Source organism: Cetorhinus maximus, chromosome 20 (genome assembly GCF_964194155.1).
Source record: "Cetorhinus maximus chromosome 20, sCetMax3.hap1.1, whole genome shotgun sequence".
Classification (NCBI taxonomy): domain Eukaryota; kingdom Metazoa; phylum Chordata; class Chondrichthyes; order Lamniformes; family Cetorhinidae; genus Cetorhinus; species Cetorhinus maximus.
This window is the reverse complement of record NC_135898.1, coordinates 25,579,578-25,604,331: the sequence shown is the minus strand read 5'-3', so window position 1 is coordinate 25,604,331 and position 24,754 is coordinate 25,579,578. Positions and strand designations below refer to the sequence as shown.

The 24,754-nt window shown below is 42.1% G+C and overlaps 1 protein-coding gene across 1 annotated transcript; it reads left to right on the top strand.

Moving 5' to 3' along the window:
• Positions 1-3,464: 3,464 nt before the first annotated feature.
• LOC144694760 (scavenger receptor cysteine-rich domain-containing group B protein-like) lies at positions 3,465-23,838 on the top strand. The gene is made up of 5 exons (XM_078565334.1): positions 3,465-3,552; positions 15,316-15,348; positions 15,715-16,032; positions 22,568-22,600; positions 23,453-23,838. The coding sequence occupies exons 1-5, from the start codon at positions 3,507-3,509 to the stop codon at positions 23,836-23,838; spliced, it is 816 nt and encodes a 271-aa protein (XP_078421460.1). The 5' UTR covers positions 3,465-3,506.
• The last annotated feature ends 916 nt before the right edge of the window (positions 23,839-24,754 follow it).

The window sequence follows — 24,754 nt, the reverse complement described above, 5'->3', positions numbered from 1 at the left end:
ATATGGGCCAGTACTTATTGCACTGACTGACTCCTCGCACGTACAAATGAGAGACGCCAATATCTTAAAGCTCTCCCCTTCTGTGTGTGTTTTGACCTGCTGTAACACCCATGCCTCATACCCACTGAAATGTAATTATGTTTGATATGTACAAATGGGACCAAGCCTATCAGATTGGGACAGCATGACGTACAGCAGCAGAAACAAAGGAGCGGTTGGCAGTTGTATTGAGGCCATTATCCTGCTTCAATTCATTTCCTTCAATGATATATATGAAATCCTTTAGCTACAAGTCCGTTTACGGAGAGCTCTTTCTTCATACTGCAATATTCCGCGACATGAATCCTTTGAAGATGTGAGACTATTGGTAAATTTACAGCAACAGCTCATCAGTGTTTATTTATTAACGTGTATTAAATCCCCAAGCTCATTTCACTCTCCAGATTTGCTTATCCTCTGTGGCAAATCAGGCTGGCATTAAAATGCATTCATTCATTTACAATGGACAGTATATGGGGACATGCGGCTGTCTTCAGTTCCTGACTTCGATGTAATTATAGGCCTTTATCTGACAAAGGTTCAGGATGTATTTCCCTGCGATTGGATCTCTGTGAGCAAGACATTTAGATTCACTCAGGCTCACCCCTCTTGATTTTCAGTCTCATTCGTTACAGCATCATTACATTCAGGTATAGAAACCAGCATTAACATCACGGGGCGTATCTCATTTCACTTGAAAACCAAAGGGAGAATTGGTGCTCCTGTGTATCTGTCTTTACTGATTGATTTGGCCTCGCAATCATTTCTCCTGTTCTGTGGATATTTTGTGTTATGCTTTTGGGAAGTAAACACAGATTACCGTAATTTTGTACTGTGATTCAGTCTTTGTGATCAGGGAGAAGTTCATTTGCAGGCATGAAGCTGGCACATACTTGCAGTGAATGAGTGATATTGTCCAGAAATGCTCTCCACTGCTGTATTTCACAATTGGATTTAATGCAGCCTGAATTCAAATTCCAAGATGAAATTGTGAGCTGCATTTTATGCGTATTGCAGTGGAGCTGCCAACAAAACAAGAGCATGGAAATCCCCACAGCTCCAGGTGCTTCCTGTTTGTGAAACAGAACCAAAAGGCTCTGTGGCTGTTCTGAAGCCCTGCATACTGCGAGCTGATTTTTTCCATTGCGCGTATGGAAAATCTTTTTTTCCAGGTGACCAACTTCTATAAACATGCTCCTGCATGTAAACAGGGAATACTCCACCTCTCTCCCGGTACTGTTCAGCGATGGCGAAAATTCAAAACCTCAATTAACAGTAAATGTGTTTGTGTGAGTTGCTTCTCTCCTCGTGTCTCTCTGAGTGATTACATTTTCTCACATATTTGGCACGTTGCCCAATGAAGCATGTATGTTGCGCAATTCGGCAGCACTTGTGACAGGCACCGCTCAGACAATCTGCCACTCCTCAGGGGGCAAAAAATAGAAAAATGTATCGATCCTTAATGCTCCCTGAATCGCTGCTAATATTGATAATGGTAATAGAGGTGACCGTCTCAACATGAAAGGAGCATTTGACCTAGTCGCCGCCAAGAAGCCCACTGTCCTAATCTAATCATTATCCCAGTTGCCAGCCTCTGCAAAGTTCTTTATCTATTTGGACAATGCTAATTTATTCATCTTAAGTTCCATCGCACCTCTTTATTTATCCATGAAATCTCCTTCTTTCAAAACGCAAAATACTGTGGATGCTGCAAATTTGAAATTGCAGCAGCAAATGCAGGCCCTCCTCAATAGACCAGGCACCAACCATCCCTTTGATCATTTGAAATGGCCGTTCACTCCAGAGCACCGTGGAAATTCCTACATCACCTCTAACATCGGCTCAACTTTCCGTGTTTACATCCCATCCAATCTCTCTTTGGGGAATGGGCCGTAAAACTGAACTGTACTTAGAATCTAACAGCGAAGTCTAAATAGGGCAAATGGCATGGGTTGATTCCGTTACTGAACTGTCCACCATTTTCTCACAGCAAGTACTAAGCACGGGTAGAACAAACTGTTCTGACCACCAAAACTAAACAGTTTGAGTTTCAGATACATTCAGACTACTTAGTAAAGATCCTCGGTTAGACTGCTTGCCCTCTGAAATGTGAGTGAAATATTTTCAGTCCCTCTGCAGAACTTCTGTATGACATTTGCCATATTCCTCAGCTTGTTTTACTGATGAATCTGTTTTGGGATGGCGGATGGCCCAACGAATTGTACAATTTCTAAGCAAACTCAATCTAATCCAAATCCGACGCCCTACTAAATTAATCTTTTAAGGCCACAAAAGGTAGAATGTTAAGAGTGTTTCAAGCAATTTCAGGTCGGAATTGTTCAGTTAAGTTTCAGCCACACGTTAAACAGCGTTTTAATATTGCCTTGAAGATCTTACAGTTTGTGACTGGCAGTAAACACTGTAAATTAATTATCCCAGCTATTAGAATCACACGCGGAAAGAGATTTAAAAGGGCATCGCGGCTTAACCTATTGAATAGTACACCGTTCGGAGATAAGCAACGAACCGTCTCTGAAATTGCTGACTTGTTTGTGCTTAATATAATCATTAACAAGTAAAATAGAATGGTGTTAAATTGATGCACTGTATAGTTTGTTTTGAGCTGTTACAGCCTGTGAAGACGAACTGTCCAAATTATGGCATGAGATTTAATATTGATTAAAATGAGTCACTGCCTTCGGAGGCTCGGGTTTTTTTTTATAGTCTGGAGATTGAACAGTTGCGTGAAAGAGAATTTCATTCTTCATGCGATTGTAAATCCATGCTTGTCTATAATTGGATATTTTTTAACTGTCTTTCAGTGTTAAGTTTCTGTAAGGCCTATGACAAGCCGAGCAAATGCCATCAGAATCCCAGCGAGGTGGTGTGCAGGGTTCGGCTGCACCGTGAGGCACAATAGCCACAGAAACCAGTTGCACCAGCGGCTTCGATTTTCGGTAGGGTAGAAAACTGTTTCTGAAGCCATTGTCTTGGGACCCGAATGGTGTACATGTACTTGAAGAGGCCTGCTTGAAGGGTATTGGGGAAAGCTGCCGATATGAGAATAAATTAAACAGATCTTTCAAAGAAACAGAATCGAATGGCTTCCTTCTGTGCCTGTTTGTTTCACTGATCTAAATGCAAGCTCGGTGGCTAATTTTTATTACAGTCTGTTAAACGCCATTGGCCTCTCAGGATTAACTGATGGTTGGAAACTGGGTACTTTTATCCATTCATGGTCACATTACTCCTCATTGGTGCATTTGATCAGTCTACAATTCACGATTTCCCCATGTCAAATTCTATTGGTTATTTGGAAGGAATCATTGATTTCTGTACAACCTGTTGTCAAAGAATGAACTTCTGCAATAGTCAGAGTGTCAGAAGTTGCTGAAGCCACCGCTCAGTAATTCGAACAGCATTAGGTCAATGTTCAGATTTTATGACTGTAACTGGCAGCCCGAGTGATGTTACGATTCTTCCTGACCCTGATTCTACTGCAGCTTTTGAACTGTAAGTTATTGAAGGTATTCGGTTATCTGATGATACAATGCTCATTACTAAAACACGTGAATTGATATAATTGTCAGTATTTACTACAGCACATACTGTAGTGATGTGGAATTTGAATGGTGTTTTCCTGGTGTGGGGAAGTGAATTTGGAACTCATTGCACTGGCAGCCGACACTTATGTACATAGCACAGATTGGAGTTGAAAATGTAACTGCTTTATTTAAACTGAGTCCTGTCGAAATAGTGCGCGATCACTGAAATAAGAGGTTGTGCTGGTGCCTGGGGTCAAATTGCAGAAAACCATTTACTTTTTACAAATCTGTCATTCACTCCAATCGAGTCAAATTTATATTGAAATGGTTTACTGAATTTGCAGAATTTCACTGACACATGTTGTGGATTGATTGGTTCATTTTAAATCAAATCAACTGCAATTAGGGAAATAACATCCATTTATGGGAAAAAGTAATAATTGCATTTATATTTCGGCTTTCACAACCTCAGGGTATGCAAAAGGGCTTTAGTGTCAAAGAGATACAAGTTTGAACTACAGTCAGTGCTGTACTGTAGGAAACGCAGCAGTTAATTTCGGCACAGCAAGTTGCTACAAACAAGAATGTGACAATGACCAGATTAATTTGTTTGTGATGTTGGTTGAGGGATAAATATTGGCCAAAGTAATGTCCCCGGTCCCTCTTCGATATCGTGCACCTGAGAGGGCAGTTGAGCGTCGGAATAACGTTTCATTCAGCAGAGGGCATCTCACAGTGTAGCACACCCTCAGTAGTGCAATGGTGTTTCAGCCTGGATTTTATGCTCAGGTCTTTTGAGCAAAAGGGAATGCTAGAAATTCAGACAGGGCTGACCGTAATACTATTTCAGCGGAAGTATGGGAGACTCGGATATTTTACATCTAACTAAAATATGTTTCACATTCCCAGTTTAGAGCTGTGTCAAATTTAGAGTTAGAACCGAAAGCAAACACAAGAACCGAGGCAGTTTATTTTATTTTGTCCGCTGACGCTCGGTGCAGAAACAACAGATGAGAATTGAAATTTAATTCGATGCTGCCGACGTCAGCGCGGACTTTGTCAGATTAGAGTGTTTCAGTGTCTGGGTTTAAATTACTTTAAGTGAATGTCGAAAACCAGTCAAATCTGCATCGCCTGTCGACTGATCCCAGACACACATTTCGGCCACTGATACTTCTCAGTGCTGCTATTGTCTGAACTCCATGTAGTTTATGAAACTAAAGCATTTTACGTAGTTTTTTCAGCGTTAAAGCCTTGCAAAATTGTCTCTTCGCTGGAGATGGAACCAACATGTTTCTCATGGGAAATTATTATTCGTACAATTATTCACAAGTCATCTCTTCATAAATTGATGTTATTGAAATTTCCGAAAACTTTTCTGGGATTTTCCCCGTATTTTTCATTGGTTAATGGTGAGCTTCACAATTAGGATCTTTACTATTGTTTCATGTATTCTATTTCATAGATTTCTGCATTCTGTGTCTTGTGTTAATGTAAATTTTCTCAATCGACCATATTTCCCACATGTGTCATGTGCCATGTTGTGTTGAAAAAGATATGGGAACCTGTTCCTCTTGATTTATACATTGCCTTCATAAGTTGTTTCGTGAGTTTTTCAGAGGTAACTCCATTCAGGTTCTCCCTATTTGCAGTCTGTGCCTCTGTATCAAATGTGTTTGGTTACATCTATTGATCTTTATTTTTTTTAAAAACTACTACTGCTTCTCTGAGAGAGAAATTTTCTGCCATTGTTACCTGTCTCCTTGTGCATTTAGTGAATTATATTGGATGCTAAAATCCATAGAATCATCGAACCATAGAAAAGTTACAGCACATAAGGAGGCCATTCGGACCATCTTGTCCATACCAGCCCGAGGACACCCATTCTAATCCTACCTTCCTGCACCCAGCCCATAGCCCTGCATTACCCTTTGTTTCCTGTTACAAAGCCAAACTTTTATCCAGTTTGCCACATTACCCTGAATCCCATGGGCTTTTACTTTCCTGACCAATCCGCCATGTGGGACCTTGTCAAATGCCTTGCTAAAATCCATGTACACAACATCCACTGCACTACCTTCATCAACCCTTCTTGTCACTTCCTCAAAGAATTCAATCAAATTTGTGAGGCAAGACCTTCCTTTAACAAATCCATGCTGACCATCCCTGACTAGTCCATGCCTTTCCACGTGACAGTTTATCCTATCTCTCAGGATTGTTTCTACTAATTTGCTCACCACCGATGTAAGACTAACAGGCATATAATTGTTTGGCATTTCCTTGGATCCCTTTTTAAACAATGGAACTACGTTTGCATTTCTCCACTCCTCCGATGCCTGTGGATTTTTAAAAGAACGTACTCTTCAAGGTCCAGTCACAATATCCCACAGTTTGGGACTGCACTTCTGCTGTTAAATAATGCGGCAGAAGTGCCCATTCAAGTTCAGTTGGCAATAGGTATAGATTTGCCTGGTGCTGTACACTTGCTGAGTTAATTAACACATCAGACTCTGATACACTTCGAGCGACCACTTCGGCCAGACTGGGCCTAAATAACCTGCTTAGAATTTCACTTTCTGTCTGTTCTGTTTGTCCAAGAGCCGTGGAGGAGCGAGTGAAGCAAACTGCCGCAGTATTGATGTTTAATTATAGTTTACATCCAAATTTACGAGATTAGAATACGTGTTAATTATATTAAAGATATTCTGCAAAAATGTTTACTGAGAGTGACAGAAATGGATAAGGATTTTCTGATTGGTGTAGATGGAGCTTAAAATCAAAAACAACTCGAGATTTGTGTTAAGTGTGAATTTTACCATTTAAATCAACAATTCACTTGCTACGGAAAGGATCATGGTGAAAAAATAAACTCTCTTTTTATAAAGTCATTTTGCTCAGCAAGCGATGGGGGAAACACAGTCACAGAGTAATCCGCAGCTCACTGCTTTCCCTTTTCTGTGACATCAAAAGTTAATTATTTTTTAGCAGCCGGGTGCTGATCATAATCAACTTAAAGGGAAAGTGCATATTTTACTCTATTGTAGAATATTATGAATCGAACATTTGAAACTGTTTCCAAAATTTCTAAATTTATGATCCAATGCATATTTAATGTTATTTTATTAAGTTCTTCAAATTCAAATATACAATTATTTTTCATTTATGTCACGGTGAGAAATTATGTGCATGATGCTTGATGTCTCGGTTAGCATTTAATTGAAATTTCAGAAGAGATTTTCGTCAAATTTTGATCCCTTATCCAAGCTGAAATAAATCCCGCGGCAGTTTGTTCTCTTTTGTTTCCTGATGCCCAGCAAAGGCGAAGCAGGCTGGATTCAAATTTCAATTGGCGACTGAAGTAGATTGCAGTTAGTGTTAGAAAAGAGCGCATTGGAGTCAGGGTTGCCGAACAAAATAGCTGCAAGGACTGCCGACTTATCTCACACGGGGAATTCTCTTCTCGGAATTTCTCAGCAGAAGAGCTTTGTAATTCAAAGAAACCAATTACAAACGTTGGCCGAATTGGAAGATGGCTCTGAATATCGTATAATGTTAACTGGAGGGGCAAACAATATTGCTTCATTGTTTTTAATTATTAATAGAGTTGTTATCAATTACACGATTTTAAAATGATGTCATTTATGTCACATGAATTTGCACATGTCACACGAACCTGACATTGACCACATGTATCTGATCTTTTACATGAAATTAAACTATTTATGCCATCCATTTATATACACGGTGTGTGAGATAAATCATGTCTCTTTCCACGGGGCCCAGAAAGTTGATGGTGTATTTAATATCCGGACATGTTTCGAAATCTCTCCTTCCACTTTTAGGATACTTATGGGGCCAGCCCGATGGGCCGCTTGCCCTATTCCTGCTCAAGTTTATGTTCTTAAATCTCCTTACACATATTCCATATCTGGCCACATTGTATAACAGTTCCTGAATATGACTGCCTATTTAAATTAGACAGACAGTGGTCCAGAAAATTTGTACGGATCTTGAAGATATACGATCCGTGTTTGGTTGTTTTCTAACCGCCATAACCTTTATTCAGGTACTAGCTCAGCGTATGGGGATAGATTGTTCTAAGTTACTGATAACAATACTGACGGACATTTTCCAGTGAGTTCTTCCCCTCCGGTGTTGTAATGTTGTCCTGAAATACCATTAACGTGTTGTTAAAAAGTAATTTGCGTACTCCATACAATAACATCTCACTCTGCTGCAAAATTTGTTCAAATTGAACATGAAACAGTTTAATGTAAAATTAAGATTCTGGTTCTTGACGCAGCTAATAATCTGCATGATAAATAGGTCCTTATGGAACATTGTGTATTGATAGTACGTTGTAATCGCTAAACCTCCCATGTAGTTAACTCCCATGAGCTAACTTGTCCGTGTTTTAAAATCTCATCGTTAAATTGCGGACTAAGAAATTGCTTCGGTTTTCTTTCATTTCATTTGAGTTTATTGTTATCGATATAAATACTTCCAGTTCACTGTGTGTTTTAAGAGGGTTCAATGGAAGGTAAACTGTAAAACAACGTGTTAAAATAACTTCACAGTTTGGCGTCAAGCCCAGAATTCCAAATATTAGAACGACCAGTGAAATCTGAGGCGTTGAGAGGGCAGCCACTGTAGGTGAGTGAGAGCAGAGGGAATGGGTGAATGGAGCCTGCGGGAAAGGATACCAGCAGCAGGCTTTACAGTCAGCTGTAGTTTAACCAGTTCATCAGCTGACCAGGAGAGGGTAGGAACAGTGAATTTAATCTCGGCACAGAGTTTGTTGATATGGACAAATGTACACAAATAAATACATTCACAATTTGATGAAAAGAGTAACCAGAGCGGGTTAGAAACCGTGAGGAATGATATGGGGGAAATTGATCAGTGTAGTTCAATGGAGAAACAGCAAATTCTGAGAATGGCAAATGAGTGTTCATTTATCTGAGTTAAGGAGGAGAAATCCAGAGGAATAGGCGTTCATGGGAGTCGCGGTTGCAGATTTCTGCAGACGAATTTCGTGTCGGTAGCAGCGTTTCCCAGATCAGAATGAATTGGCCAACACTAGTTTCCTAGATAAGCTGGGGGTCAACGTTCTTCTCGAAGCATTGAATTATTTGATAGAAAGACCGAACTCAAATGGAAAATGTAACAGAACTTCAGCTGCACGGTGACGGTCTGGCAGGATAAAAACTAGAAGCGAATGGCAAAGACCTAAAGGATTGATGAAACTTCACAGATTCTCCCTGAAACATAGCAGTTGTGAACCTATTGGAGAAAATATGGCAAGATTATTCATTCAGGTCTTTCATTCAGTTGCAAGGAAAGGGGTAACATATGGGCTGCTGACCATTATCAGAGAGATCTGAAAAAGGCTGTTGAGGCTCCAGACTGCGAGCAAGTCACAGTTTATTTACATTACAGAACCCAGGGCATAAAGAGACCAGAGCTTTGGGGAAGTAGGAATCATTCAGCATTCCCGACAAGCACAGCTACGGGCAGGAGACAATGTCCCATTGTCCACCTTCTTTCACTGTTGTATAGGCTGAGAAAATATCGATGAGACACATTATCCCCAGGGAGAGTGGGAAGAGGAGGTGACCTGTCCATACCAGATAATGTTGAGAATAGAAATAGACCTGAAGATCTCAAAAAATTGTATCATCGGGGGGATTGGGAGCAGGTCAACCTTGGGAGCAGATCTAGAGGCTGAGCTGCCGACACTGTGATGCATCGGCAAGAGTGAAAGATACCTGGACAATTTATTCCAGGAGGCAGTCACACCTCTTAGTACATGGTCTGTTGATTAGGTCAGTGCTCAGGGACATGAGGGTGTAATTGCGAGTGAGGTGGGGAAGGTGATCCAGAATGTAGACGTGGACCACGTATTTGTTCCACAGTTTCGAGATTCTTACAGCCGGTACAGATGAAAGCAGGTGCTGCAGGATGCTTGAGCAACTGACCATCGCACCCTGGAGCAGGAAGGCATTTAACATTTCAAAGCAACGTGGTGGGAGTAGGGGAGAGTATAGCCAGGGGGATGTACACAGTTCTCTGCAGCCGAGACTGTGATTCCAGGCGGCTGTGTTGCCTGACCAGTTTCCGAGTTCGTAAAATCTGCTCAGCGTTGGAGAGGAACCTGCAGTGAAAGGGGAAGGGTCCAGTGTCATGTTCCCAGTAGGTACCAATGACATCAATAGGACCAGGAAAGAAATTTTGCCTAGAGTTTATGAGCAGCAAGCGGCTAATTTAAAAATCAGAACCACAAAGGCAATAATCCCTGGATTACTCACTGATCCTGGAGCAAAATGGCGAAGCATAAATAGGTTAAGAGAGATGAATGTGTTTTACTTCAAGTCTGTGTGGGTGAAATGGCTTTGGAATTATGGGACACTGGCACCGCCAGAGAGCAAAATGGGAGTTTCACCTTTGGGATGTCCCTCATCTGAAATTTGTTTGGGCCTGTGTTTTAGCGAGTCCTGTACCTAAGGCAGTGGAGAATTCTTTGAACTAAATAGTGTGGCCGGCGTTGGGAGGACGAAATAATGCGAGAGGTGATGTGGTATATTAAAAGGAAACAGTGAGGTAATAGACAGAGTAGCAGTCTGGTTAATGGTAACCGTAGTCTGGCCCTAAGGGACAGAGAATGCAAAGTTAAGGGTGTATCAGCAGATAAGGCCAGCAATTGCAAAATGATAAAAATAACACAGAATTAAAGGCTCAGTTTGTGAATGTGCACATCATTCGTAAAAAAACGCAGATAGACATAAATATGTCTGACCTGCCAGCAATTTCATAAACATTGATCGGGGCTGGGAGCTGAATACTGAAGTGAGCATGACATCTCAGAATGACAGAAAGCTAAGGAAAGGTGGTAGGATCACTCTCTTAATAAGTGATGTCATTAGGGCACACCTGAGCGATGCCTTAGCTCTAAAGGGCAAGATGTGGAATCAGTTTTGTAAAGATCAGAAATAGGAAATGTAAATGGTCATTTGTGAGAGCAGTTTATACGGCTTCTAACAGGATCTGCACTGTTAGACATGGTATACAGCAAGAATTAGATGGAGCGTGTAAAATAGGGACTGCAATATTCATGTGTGACGTTTAATTGCGCATGGATTGGTTGAATTAGATTGGCAGGGGTCGTCTGGAACATGAGTTCATAGATGGTATTCGGGACTAATTGTTGGAGCAGCATGTTATGTAGCCAACCAGGTAACAGGCTTCTCCAGACCTGATAATCACCAATGAGACAGGATTAATCAATAACCTCATTGTAAAGGATCTTCCTGCTGACAGCGACCATAACATAGTAGAATTCCATGTTCATTTTGAATCGGAGAAGTGCGATCCTAAGGCTAATTTTTCGAACCAGAATAAAGGTAATTATAGGGATATGAAGCCATATCTAGAATGATGAATTTGGGAACTAAATTAAAAGCTGATACAGTAGAGATGCAGTGGTGGTGGCCTTTTAAGGAGTTATTTAATAACTCTCATCAAAGGTTTCTCCAAGTGAAAGAAAGGCTGTTTGAGAAGGATGCATCATCCATCGCTCAATAAGGAAGGTTAGTATAGTATCAAATTGAAAGAACCACTGTACAAATCTGCAAATATTAGTGTTGGTCAGAGGATGTGTCACATTTTAAGAATCAGCAAAGAACGACTAAAAGAAAGGCGATTGTAAACGGGGAGAAAAAAGCATTTGGGAGAAAGCTAGCCGGAAATATAAGGCAAATAGCGAGTTGTTGACAAGTGTTTAAATAGTAAAATAATAAAGCTCGTGTTCATCCCCTGGACTCTGGGGAACCGATAATGGGAACAAGGAAATGGCAGAGGAGTTGAACAGGTGAGCATTTCACGGCCCCGTCGTGGCGCAGGCGGGGCCAGAAAATGTGGTGAGCCATTCGAAAGTCCATTGATTTTGTCAGGACCAGATAATACCGTGAGCAGGAGCGAAAATAAAATTACGTCGCTAATTTATTACAGATTTTTGAAGAAGTAACAGGCAAGTTTGCTAAAGGGGAACCTGCAGATGTTCTGCTTCTGGATTCCCAGAAGCCATATGATAAATTGTGACAACAAATGTTCTTACCCAGATAAGATTACATGTTGTCGCACGTAACAAGTAAGCATGGATAAAGGATTAGCTAACAAAAAGCAGATATTGGCAAAAATGCGTATTGTTTGCATTGGCTAGCTGGAATCAGCAGAGTATCACTCGGTCAGTGCTGGGCCCTCAGATATTTACAATGAATGTCAATCATTTGGACGAATGGACTGATTATAAGGTTGGGAAATTTGCCAATGTCATCTCGATAGGGAGGAAATTCAATTATCAAATGGAGGTAGGGATTCTGCAATTAAGTGTTAATCAGAAATATTTTTTAATCAGGAAATGAAAGGGAAAAAGCAACTTAAAACATTGCAATCACCAGGGAAAGGGTCGAAAAAAAACTAGAACTAAAACCTGATGCACTTCATCCGGGGTCTTAAAATGAGTGGCTGCCGAAATAGTAGATGCATTGATCTTAATTTTCCATAATTTCCTAGATTCTGGAAACGTCCCATCAGGTTTGAAAATATCAAAAGTGATTTCTCTATTGAAGAATGGAGGGAGACAGAAAGAAGGAACCTACAGGCCAGTCAGCTAATCAACCATCATCGGGAAAAGTGTAGAATCTATTATTAAGTAGGAGATAGTGGCATCCACGGGGAGTGCCAACGCGGTATATGAAATGGAAAACATGTTTGACTAATTTATTGGAGTTGCTTGAAAAATTAACAAACATCGTGGATAACGAGGGGCCTGTGGATGTGCTTCACTTTGATTTCGATAAAGCTATTGACAAGATGCCATATCAAAGGTTACTACGCAAAATAAGAGCCTTTGCATTTGGGTGTAACATATTAGCATGGATGGGAGATTGGCCAGCTAACGGGAAGCATAGAATAGGCATTAATGGGTCATTTTAGAATTGGAAACATGTGACGAATGGCGTGCCACAAGGGTCAGTGCTGGGACCTGAACCTCAACAAGTTATATCGCTGAAAATGTTTTTCTGAAGTTTTATATGGTATTGGTGAGACCACAGCTGTGGTACTGTGTAGCGTTCTTGTCTCCTTATTTAAGAAAGGATATAAGTGCATTAGAGGCAGTTCAGAGAAAGTTCACTTGATTGATGCCTGAGATATGGAAAGGTTAGGCAGACTAATCCTATGTTCATTCGAGTATAAAAGAACCAATAGTGACCTTATTCAAACATGTAAGGTCCTGCTAGTCTTGACAGGCTGGATGATGACATGATGTTTCCACCTTGTGGGAGAGGCAAAAACTGGGGGGCACTGTTTAAAATTAACGGGTCTCGCACTTAAATGGGGACGAGGGGAACTTTTACTCACGGAGGCCTCGGGGACCGCCGCACTGCACAGTTCTCGCCCGGCCTGAGTCCCAAGGTCGGGTCAGGATAGAGCAGCTTCACTTCCAGAGCTGGAAGCGGAATGGCAAAGTGATTCTGATGTCCCTCCACAAAGATTTGGGCCATTGTGTAAGGTGTTAGGTGTAATAATTAATAAGAAGTAACTTTTCTGCAGTTTAGTGCATTTGTCGCCGATTAGGTACTGTAAGTCCATGTTCATTTTAGTTTCTACATTACAGTGTAATGAAAATATCATTATCTTGACTCCCTCCTCTCTCCCCTTGTCCAGTCACTTCCCACCTACATCCGTGATTCCTCTGTCACCTTACGTCACATCAACAATTTCTATTTCCCTGGCCCCAACCGCTTCCTCTTCATCATGGAAGTCCAATCCCTCTATACCTCCATCCCCCACCAGGATGGTCTGAGGGCCCTTAGCTTCCTCCTTGAACAGAGGCCCGAACAATCCCCATCCACCACTACTCTCCTCCGTCTGGCTGAACTTGTTCTCACACTGAACAATTTCTCCTTTAACTCCTCTCACTTCCTCCAAATAAAAGGTGTGGCTATGGGTACCCGCATGGGCCCTAGCTATGCCTGTCTCTTTATGGGGTATGTGGAACATTCCTTGTTCCAGTCCTACTCCGGCCCCCTCCCACAACTCTTTCTCCGGTACATCGATGATTACTTCGGTGCTGCTTCATGCTCTCGTCGGGACCTGGAAACATTTATTAATTTTGCTTCCAATCTCCACCCCTCCATCATTTTCACATGGTCCATCTCTGACACTTCGCTTCCCTTCCTTGACCTCTCTGTCTCAATTTCTGATGATAGACTGTCCACCAATATCCATTACAAGCTTACCGACTCCCACAGCTACCTCGACTACAGTTCCTCACACCCCGCTTCCTGTAAGGACTCCATCCCATTCTCTCAGTTCCTTCACCTCCGTCGCATCTGTTCTGATGATGCTACCTTCAAAAACAGTTTCTCTGACATGTCCTCCTTCTTCTTTAACCGAGGTTTTCCACCCACGGTCGTTGACAGGGCCCTCAACCGTGTCCAGCCCATCACCCATGCATCCGCCTTCACGCCTTCTACTCCCTCCCAGAAACATGATAGGGTCCCCTTTGTCTTCACTTATCACCCCACCAGCCTCCGCATTCAAAGGATCATCCTCTGCCATTTCCGCCAACTCCAGCATGATGCCACCACCAAACACATCTTCTCTTCACCCGCCGTGGTGGCATTCCGCAGGGATTGTTCCCTCCAGGACACCCTGGTCCACTCCTCCATCACCCCCTACTCCTCAACCCTCACCTATGGCACCTCCCCATGTCCACACAGAAGATGCAACACCTGCCCCTTCACTTCCTCTCTCCTCACCGTCCAAGGGCCCAAACACTCCTTTCAAGTGAAGCAGCATTTCAATTGCATTTCCCCTAACTTAGTCTACTGCATTCGTTGCTCCCAATGCGGTCTCCTCTACATTGGAGAGACCAAACGCAGACTGGGAAACCGCTTTGCAGAACACCTGCGGTCTGTCCACAAGAAAGACCCAAACCTCCCTGTCGCTTGCCATTTTAACACTCCACCCTGTTCTCTTGCCCACATGTCTGTCCTTGGCTTGCTGCATTGTTCCAGTGAAGCCCAACGCAAACTGAAGGAGCAGCACCTCATCTTCCGACTAGGCACTTGACAGCCTTCCGGGCTGAATATTGAATTCAACAACTTTAGATCTTAAACTCCCTCCCCCCCCCCCCATCCCCACCCCATTTCTTCCCCGTCTCTTTTGTTTTTTTCAATAATTTATATTGATTTTTCTTGTCCCACCTATTTCCATTATTTTTAAATCTACAACTAATACCTTGTCAATCTTTCCATCCCACCCCCACTAGAGCTGTACCTTGAGTGTCCTGCCATCCATTCTTAATTAGCACATTCTCTTAGATAATATCACAATCTTCAACACCTTTTTGTTCCTTTGTCTGTGACATCTTTTGATTATCTGCTCCTATCACTGCTTGCTTGTCCCTACAACCACCTCCCCCCCACCAACTTCTCTCCCCCCGCCCCACCCCTCACCTCAAACCAGCTTATATTTCACCCCTCTCCTAACTATACTCAGTTTTATTGAAGGGTCACTGGACTCGAAACGTCAACTCTTTTCTTCTCCACCGATGCTTCCAGACCTGCTGAGTTTTTCCAGGTTATTCTGTTTTTGTTTTTGTTTTGGATTTCTAGCATCCGCAGTAGATTTTTGTTTGTATCTAATTCTCAGCTTCTCATTTCAGGCCGACCTGGGGACAGTCAGGCTCCCACATCAGGTAAGTGCCCTTTATGTTCATAAATCCACTATCTCTCTGCTATTTTCCACCACATTAAGTATAAAGGGCTAGGCTAAAACCTCAATGCATTTTGGATCCCGAATTATTCCGCTGTTGTTTTGGAGGAAGTTTCCCTCTTACTCCCGTTTCCCTGCTCTCTTACCCCGTTTCTTCATATGTCTCACTCCCTTATACTAAGTTTAATATTTAATTCGCGTTTATTGGCTCTCTTGACACAGTCCAATGCATTGAACCGCCCCCCCCTCCCCCCCCCCCTCACCTTGCATCGTGAATGGGGGCTGGCCGTGCTCTGGGAGAGGGCGGCTTTAATCCACTGTAACTCTTGTTATTTCTGATATTTTACAGAGACGGTGATGCTCAGATTGGTGAGTGGGAGCAGCCCATGCGCTGGGAGAGTGGAGATTCTCTATAGAGGACAATGGGGGACTGTGGTACATTCCCTCTGGGACCTGCGGGACGCCGCTGTTGTGTGCCGGGAGCTGGACTGCGGGACCGCGCTCTCTGCAAGGGGCAGAGCTCAGTTTGGGGAAGGATCCGGACCCGTTGTGACAGGGAATGTTCAGTGCACCGGGATCGAGGCCGCCCTGTCGCTTTGTCCTTCAGCTCGATGGGATCACTATTCCCAGTTAGCACACGATGCAGATGCCGGAGTCATCTGCTCAGGTAAAAATCATCCTGCTCTGTCTCATGTTCCACCGAGTCTGATGGTTTCCCAGAAAAAGCGGAAGTAAAATAACCCGGGACAGCCTAAATCCGCAAATTGAGAAGATAATAATTATGCAGTGATTATTAATATTATATTAATATCCGGATCATGATTTGTTTTATTTCTTATCATCGGTATTATAGCTAGTAACATCTCCACCGGGAGCAGGAAGTTCCTGATATTTTTTTTACCTTCGGAGCATAGAAAGAACAATTTTCCATTGAGATTTCCCCTAAAGCCGCAGCGAATGAGCGGGAACGGTTGGAAATGTCAAAATCTCAATCCAAATCTCCACTCACAAATTCAACAGCCGCCACCGGGCATGTGCCATCCTGGCGGCTCTGAGCCTGCGCACACCACTTGTTTTTTGATGTGATATTTTACAGATTGTAAAGCAGAGACTCAGGAGGGTAGTTTCTCTGGCCCATCAGAGCTCAGAGGCTCATTTGCTGCTAACTGATCGAGAACTGACAGTGACATAATTTCTGTGTCAGTATTAGTGTTCACAACATTTAATTTCCAATGAAAATATATTCTGTCTTCCCTGTGAGTGCTGTGTCAAACTTATGTTCAAAGCCGACAGCGAACACAAATGGCAGGGCAGAAGTTTATTTTGTACCCTGGAGCTCTTGTCCAGGCACGGCAGCCGAAAATTAAGCTCTGAATCTTTTTACTTAACCCCAGGCTTCAAGACGTTCAACGCGGCCTTTGTTGGATTGGAATGTATCGGAATGGGGCCAAAATGTAACTCGCTGTGTCTAGAACACTAGGACAAACTGTATCTGCTGCCGGCTGAACGCACACACACATTTCAGTCACAGATATTCCACAGTAGAAGTGCTGTCTTACAGCGATGTCGTGCCATTCACAGAACTAAGCTAATTTCAATGGCAGTTTTTCAACATTAAAACTTTCAGTAACAACATATTAATTAGGGGTGGAACCTATATTTTTCGATGAGTGTTAATTATTGTTGTAATTACTATCAAATGACCCTTTGAGAAACTGATATTGCTGACATTTCCTGCATCTTCTGGGGGTATTGCTCTGAATTTTGATTAGTTAGCGGTGAACGTCAAGATTTGAACCGTTAATATTAAGTTCATCATTCCAGTTAATGTATTTACATGTAGCGTGTTTTGTGCTAATTACGTTTTCTTAATCTCATTTTATATTTTCCATACATTTACCCTAGCGTCATACACTGTTTGATCAAATACGAAACCCGGTTCCTCCTTATTCTTCCATCGCTTCAAATTGTTTGTTGAATTATTCGGCTCAATGACTCCATTCAATTTCTCAACATTTCCACCCAATTTTTGATTATCTGTACTAATCGTTACCAATACAATATAGAAAGAAAAGCTGATGGGGAATGAGATTAGAATTTCAGTCCCCTCCTGCCGTGTCTGTGCAAGAGCGGCACCAAGTAAAACAAACTGCCGCGGTAGTTGTGATCAATGTTTGTTTAAATTTAAGTTTCGCATGAGTGCTGCCCAGGAAATTAGAATGCGTGTTAACCAGATGTGAGGTATTCTCTAAGAAATGCTTACTGCCGGCTAATGAAATGGATAACTGTTTCCTGTTGATGGAATTTAAACTCAAACAGCTGAGAATGTGTATTGGATGAGAATGCGATGAATTCCAAAACTCTGCTCAAGTGGGAGTGCATAATAAATTTGAATAATTATGCCCGATTTTTTCAAAAATTATGCATTTTGATGGCAAGTAATGGGTGATATGGATTTCCGGAGTAACGCCATCTGACAGCTCTCTCTCAATTGTGATTTGAAATGCTTGTCATTCACTGAATGGGCTTCATCGATCTCTTGCTGATCAGAAACTACTTACAGAGAAATGGATATTTTGTTCAAATATGGAACCTGATAAAGTGAATGTTGAAAAAGATTCTTTAATTTGTAAATGTATGATTTAATATATATTTAGTGTTATTTGATTTTAAATTCTTCAAAATCAGGAGGAAACTGCTCTCCAATTCTGCCGTGTGCAGTAAAAATGTATATTACATTTTACATCTCGATTAACATTCCGTTGAATTTCAGAGGAAATTTGCGTCAAATTTCGATCCATTACGCAATTTAAACAAATACGGTAGTAATTTGTTTCCTGTGGCTCTCCTGTAGACCATGCATACTCGAGATGAAATTCTCAGTTGCTGATTTGCACCGATTTTGGAAGGAGAGTGATCAATGTTACAGTAGAATATATCGGAATCAGAACGGTAGAGCAAAATAGGTGCACATCACGCCCACTCATCCACATCGAGAATTCTGTCCCCGCAATTTCTCAGTATGATGCAGGGAATTGAAGTAAATTAGCTTAAATAGATTATGTGGCGTTTAGAATGTTCCTAATGTAAACTAAAGGAGGAGCTAACATTACTTCATTTGTACTAATTATTAAAAGTGTTCTGATCAATTACACCCTCCAAAATAAAGCTACTGATTTCTCGTGGACCTGGTGTCTGAGTATATTTGTTTAGGTGGTGATGATCTCCACAACTCTAACACTTACATGAAATTCCACTTTATATTTCACACAGGCATGTGCAGATTGAGATATATATTTTTAGTCTCCGTGCATTTGATTCAGTTTTTAATGTCCGGAAATGTTTCTGAATATCTTTCCCCAAGGCTTTTTCTGCTGTATTATGCAGTGGAATATTATTTTCCTGAAGCTGCTTGGAAAGGCGGGGAAGGTCGATTTGGGGAAGTTGACCCGTCATGAACATATTGAAGAGCGGGGCATTCCCGATGGGCCCTGTGGCCTATTAGAACTCCAGTTTGATATGTTCAGCAATCCCCTTTCACATGTTCCATATTCTATTCACTTCCTGTAACAAATACCGCACTCTTCTGCATATCTCACTTCGATAGATAGTGATAGCAATTTGACCGGGTCTTGGAAATAATCGATACGTCTTCATTTATTTTCTAAGCGGGATGACTTTGACTGATACACGAGCTCAGGGGTCTGAAAGTATATTGTTGGAAGCTATTCATCACGCTATTGATGCACAGAGCCTGGATTTTTTCGTACCAGTTCTTTCTGTCCGTTGTTAAATATAGTTTGCCTCCGACATGGAGTGTATTCAGCTGTGAAAGCTGTTCAAATCGGACATGAACACAATTTAATATAAAACAATGATTTTTATTCTGACCCAACCAACAATCTGCACGAGCTGCCCGTCATTATTAGCTCTTTATATTGGCGACATATTATTATTCCTAATTCACCCTGTGGCAATCCTCAATGAGCTGAATCTTCCGTATTATTTTAATCTCATTCAGGAAGTTAAACTCCGAGCTAAGAATATCACGAGATTCTCCCAGTTCAGTTCGCCGACTGGCAGCTTTTTTTACTTACAGATATTTCCACTTCAGCGTAAAAAAAATTATAAGAGCAAGTTAACTGAAGAACAAAGTTTTCAAATAGCCTAACAGTTTGGCAGCAAACCCAACACCGTAAACAGAAGGACAATGGTGCAGCCACTGAAATCCTGGAGCTGGGCAACGGGAGCCACTATAGGTCAGTGATAGGAGAGGAAACGGGTGAATGGGAGAAAGGATACAGCAGCAGCATTTAGAACCAGCTGTACTTTATCGAAGTAAGCAGCAGGCCAGGATGGAGCTGGAATAGTGAATGTAACCTCTAGACGTATATCGGTGATTTGGACAAGGGCACAGAAAGGAACACATTCAAAATTCGACCTGAACAGCAAGGGGAGCGGGTTAGAAACTATGAGGAAGAATATTGGAGAAAATGCAGATATGAGGAATAATGTAGATAAATGAGAAAACAGTTACAGCCGAGAAGTTACCTGAGGTAATAAACAGAAATCAGTACTGGGCGAGCATGGGTTTCGCTGCTGTACGTTGTTTTATTTATTTTGGCGTGGTGAGTGCCGTTGGCGAGACCGGAATGAATTTTCAAAACGTAGTGTTAAAGTGATTTACGGGGTAAAGGTCGTTTGCAATAAATCCCCAATTGTGAGCGGAATCCTCAGTTTCTGCAAGACTTAACCATCAGGCATGAATGAACACTCTAAATGGTCAATTTTAAAGATTATCAACTATTAAACGTTAGAAACGTAACAAGTTAAGAAGATAAAACGCAAGGTTTCAATTAACAGTAAGAGGAGAAAGCTTAACTTGTAATATCTAAACAGATTAATCACAACTTTCCTCGGTTGATCAGGCCGAAGACATGAAGTGATAAATCAAAAGGTGGTTAACATGTTTTTTTTTAAATGGCTGTCCGAAACATTCATTTTTATCGCGTCAGCTGACATTTTCTGATCTCGAATTAATCTAAGAGTCGAGCAATAATTGATTGACTGAACTGTCTGCCGATTTATAATTGGCTACTGACAATTGTTAACATCTCTAGATGTCTTAATACAAGAATGAGAAAGGTTGGATAATGTCCCTTTCAATCGCCGCTTTAATGTAACTCGCCAAGTTCATGAGCGTGTCGAGTTTTGCACATCTGATCCCTCTAGACCAGCTGTAAGGCAAAATTTTACAATACTCTCTATTAGTAAATTTAAATTCAAGTGTTTATTATGTGCAGTTATAAAACATTGCAGACTTTGTGTTACAGGTTATATTGCAAGCCTCGCTAATACACCTATTTCTAAATTACTTAGTCTTTAATTGTCTCACAAGTAAGGCTCTCTAATTAGCTAATCTGCCTGGTTTCCAATATTGCAGTAGCCACTTTCGTTCTTTTAAAATGTCGGCTAGATTAGTGCAAAGTGGCTTCTCACCATGTTATTTTACTATGCTAAATAACATATTGATTCGACTACCGAAATGGTCGTCACAGTAGAACTATTGATTTTGAAACAACCAATACTAGTTATCGAGATAAGCTGGGGGTGAAGGTTCTTCTTGAAGCATTGAGTTATTTCAAAAAAGACCGACCTGATATGGAAAATTAACAGCGATTCAGCTCCTCGCAGCCCAGGTGACGGGCTGCGAGGACATAAACTGTAAGAGGATGGGAAGAGACTGAAAGGAGTGGAGTAGCTTCACCGATTCGAATAAAAACATTGAAGTTGTGAACGATTTTGAGAAAATATTGAAAGATTATTTGCTCTGGTCTTTCTCTCGGATGCAAGAAATTGGGGAAAGTGAGGCTGCTGACCATTATTAGAGAGAGTCGTTAAGGGCTGCTGAGGCTCCAGACTGCGAGCAAGCCGTCACAGGTTCTTTACGTTCCAGAACCCAGGGCAGAAAGAGACCAGAGATTGGGGAAGCGGGTATCATTCAGAATTCCCGACAAGCACAGCTGAGCACAGGAATCGGTGTCCCATTGTCCACAGTATATCCCTGGAGTAAAGACTGAGAAAACATCTGTCAGACACATGATCACGAGGGAGAGTGGGAGCAGGTCACCACACTGTCCATATCAATGTTAAGAATAGAAGGGGACCTGGAGATCTGTGTTACACGATATCATCAGGGGCATGGGAACAGGTCGACATAGTAACTGCAATTAGAAATAGCAGCAAAGTTTAACCATTAAACGAGAGGGTCATTGATTGAACATCGTCACCAGGTAAATTAATGGGACAATTTGCTAAGAAGAAGTTACAGAGAATCCTGACAACAGGAACTTGAGCTGCATGAGCTCCTGCCAGCGCTGAAATAAACTGATCTGACAGGCGGTTCGTCTTGTTTAGTTTGAGGAAGTTCAAAAACATGACTTTAAGTACATCCCAATTACAGCCTTATTGACATTTGGAGGTCCCATGTGGAGGTATTTGTAGTAAACTAAGAGGGGTAGGAATATCTCACACAATATGGAGAATTGTTAACCTAATTCAAAACCCGGTTTCCATTCCTCTGTGCAATTAGGAGCGAAATGCAGGAATTCACCAATCAATATCAATGCGAGAGGCATCACCATAAAAACAGTAGCGGGTTAAAAGCGGGGTCATCACCATCCTCTTCTCAATGCAGAGACACATAGGGAATAAATACTGAGAGTACCGTCAGTGTAAAATTTAGTGCTATGGGGAAAGGGAATGGCGCCAATTTGGCAGTTCTTTCCAAAGAGGCAGCAAAGGTACGGTGGGCTGAATGGCATCCTTCTTTGTTGTTTCATTGGGAAATTCTACAAGGAAGTGGAAAGCAGGAACCGCCTGCTCAGAGCACCCTCACACTGGTAATACATGGGTTCCGATGACTGTCACCGCAAGGTGAGGGTAACCAAGGGACAGGAGACTTTATGTCATAATTATTCGGTTATATTTTTGCACGTTACCAATAATTGGGTAGTATAGGGATTTACTGTCCGGTTTGATAAGGAGTATGGAACTGATGAAATCACAGATCCCGATATCATTTCTTCCACCAAATGAGCGGAATTCCTACCCCTCGGTTTGTTGTATTTGGGCCTTTGCTTTCTGACAGTTTCATTCATTCCCTGGCTCAGTGAACTGTAATTCTGTACTTCTCTTTTCAGGCAGACCTGGGGACAATCAGACTATCCCATCAGGTAACTGCCATTTATTTTCATATTATCTACTATCTCTCTGCTCTAGTCCATCCCGTTAAATCTGAAGGCTGGATCACAAACTCAATGCCTTTTTGATCATGGGTTAACCTGCTGTCGGGTTATCAGTCAGATTGTGTCCCTCGGACGGTTCCTGAAGATATTTCATTCCAGCTGACAGACTGCTGCTGTCTTCATATAGAGAGAGAATAAATAGGAACATACGATTTAGGAACAGAAGTAGGCCAGTCGGCCCCTCAAGCCTGCTTCATCGTTCAATCAGATCACAGCAATAAAATCATAAATTAGGGTGACTGAAGAGCAGAATGTGAAGGATCCGCTGCACTCACACTGCTGCCGGTTCCAAAGGAGCTCTCATTTTCCACTCACCAATCAGCACTGACATCGAAGTCAAATGACCATCCAGTCGCATTTTTGTTGGCTGTGACGGATTGCGGTGCAATTTCTCTTGATCTTACCTGGGGCGGAGTGTCACTGTGTTGGTCCAATCAGTACTGAGCACGATAGACAACTGATCATTTCTCCCCCGTCCATCTCCCGCCCTCTGGAATTTAAAATATATTCTGAAACTGTCACCACCTCGATGCCATCGGAGCGGCGGTGCTGGTGGAAACGTCCCTCTAACTGCCGTTTCCTTGCTCGCTTACACCGTTTATTAATATGTCCCTCTGCCTTTTAACATGTTTAACATTGACCCCGGGTTTTACTGGCAGTCTGGACACAGTCCAATGTTTCAACTGATTGCTCCCTTGACTGGTGAATGGGGAGCGGCCGTGCTCTGGGAGAGGGAGGGTTTCATTCACTGTAACTCTTGTTATTTCTGATATTTTACAGAGACAGTGTTGCTGAGACTGGTGAATGGCAACAGCCCATGCGCTGGCAGAGTGGAAGTTCTCTACAGGGGACAGTGGGGGACTGTGGTTGATAAGCTCTGGGACATGCGGGACGCCGCTGTGGTGTGCCGGGAGCTGGACTGCGGGACCGCGCTCTCTGCATGGGGCAGCGCTCAGTTTGGGGAAGGATCCGGACCCGTTGTGACAGGGAATGTTCAGTGCACCGGGACCGAGGCCGTCCTCTCGTTATGTCCTGCAGCTAAATGGGATCACTATTCCGAATATTCACATTCCTGGGATGCCGGAGTCATCTGCTCAGGTAAAACTCATCCTGATCTCTCGTATCTCCCGCCGGATCTGGTGGTTTCCGAGAAAAAGCGGAAGTAAAATAACCCGGGACTGTCTGAATCCGCAAAGTGAGGTGATAATAAATGTAGAATTCTCCAGTGATTATTAATATTATATTAATATTGGGATCACTGCTTCTTATTGCATATCACTGACATTATATTTAATAAGCAGCTCAGCCGGGAGCAGAAAGTTCCTAATATTGTTTACCTGCACAATACAGACAGAGCAAGTTTCCATTGCGATTTACCGTAAAGCCTCAGTGAATGAGCGGGACCGTTGGAAATGTCACAATCTCAATCCAATTCTCCTTTCACAAAGTCAGCAGCCGCGACAGGGCATGCGCCACCCTGCCGGCTCTGCGCTCTCCACTTGCGTTGAGATGTGATCTTATACACTTGTTATGAAGCTGAGACTCGGGAGAGAGTTTTCTCAGGCCCAGGAGAGATTGAGTCATGGATTCAGGGTTACTATGCTGAGTAAGGGCGGAAACTGCATAGTAAGATCCTGAATATCCCATTCATTTTAATATTTTGATATGTATTTAAACAGCAATGACAGAATTTCAGACTATAACAGTAAAGAGTTTTATAAAATACACACAATCTGATGGAGCTCCAAGAGTCGGGACCCATAGTTCACTTCTGGTCAACATCACAGCAGATGAATGAATTTCAATTCATTAACGAATTAATTAATATGGTACAATTTTTTCTCTGTCAGATATTGCTGTAAGTAAGATGGATATCTGTGAAAAACATGAGTATTGAAACTTCTGAACGGACATTAATTTCCCCTGACGCACTGTTTTAGAAGAAACCTTCCTCCAAACAAGAACACAGTTGTTAAGGGCTGGAATGATACTGAGTGTCTGTTCTTCTTTGATTTCATAGCCTCCATCCAAATTTCTCGACTCTTGAACCATATTCCCATTGGATTTGCAGCAACTGATGTC

Bases quoted from the DNA above. Each gene is read 5' to 3' on its own strand.
- LOC144694760 (XM_078565334.1), top strand. From the start codon at position 3,507: ATGTTACGATTCTTCCTGACCCTGATTCTACTGCAGCTTTTGAACT. The intron at 16,033-22,567 runs GTAAAAATCATC...TTCTCTTTTCAG, and splicing joins TGCCGGAGTCATCTGCTCAG to GCAGACCTGGGGACAATCAG. The intron at 22,601-23,452 runs GTAACTGCCATT...GATATTTTACAG, and splicing joins CAATCAGACTATCCCATCAG to AGACAGTGTTGCTGAGACTG.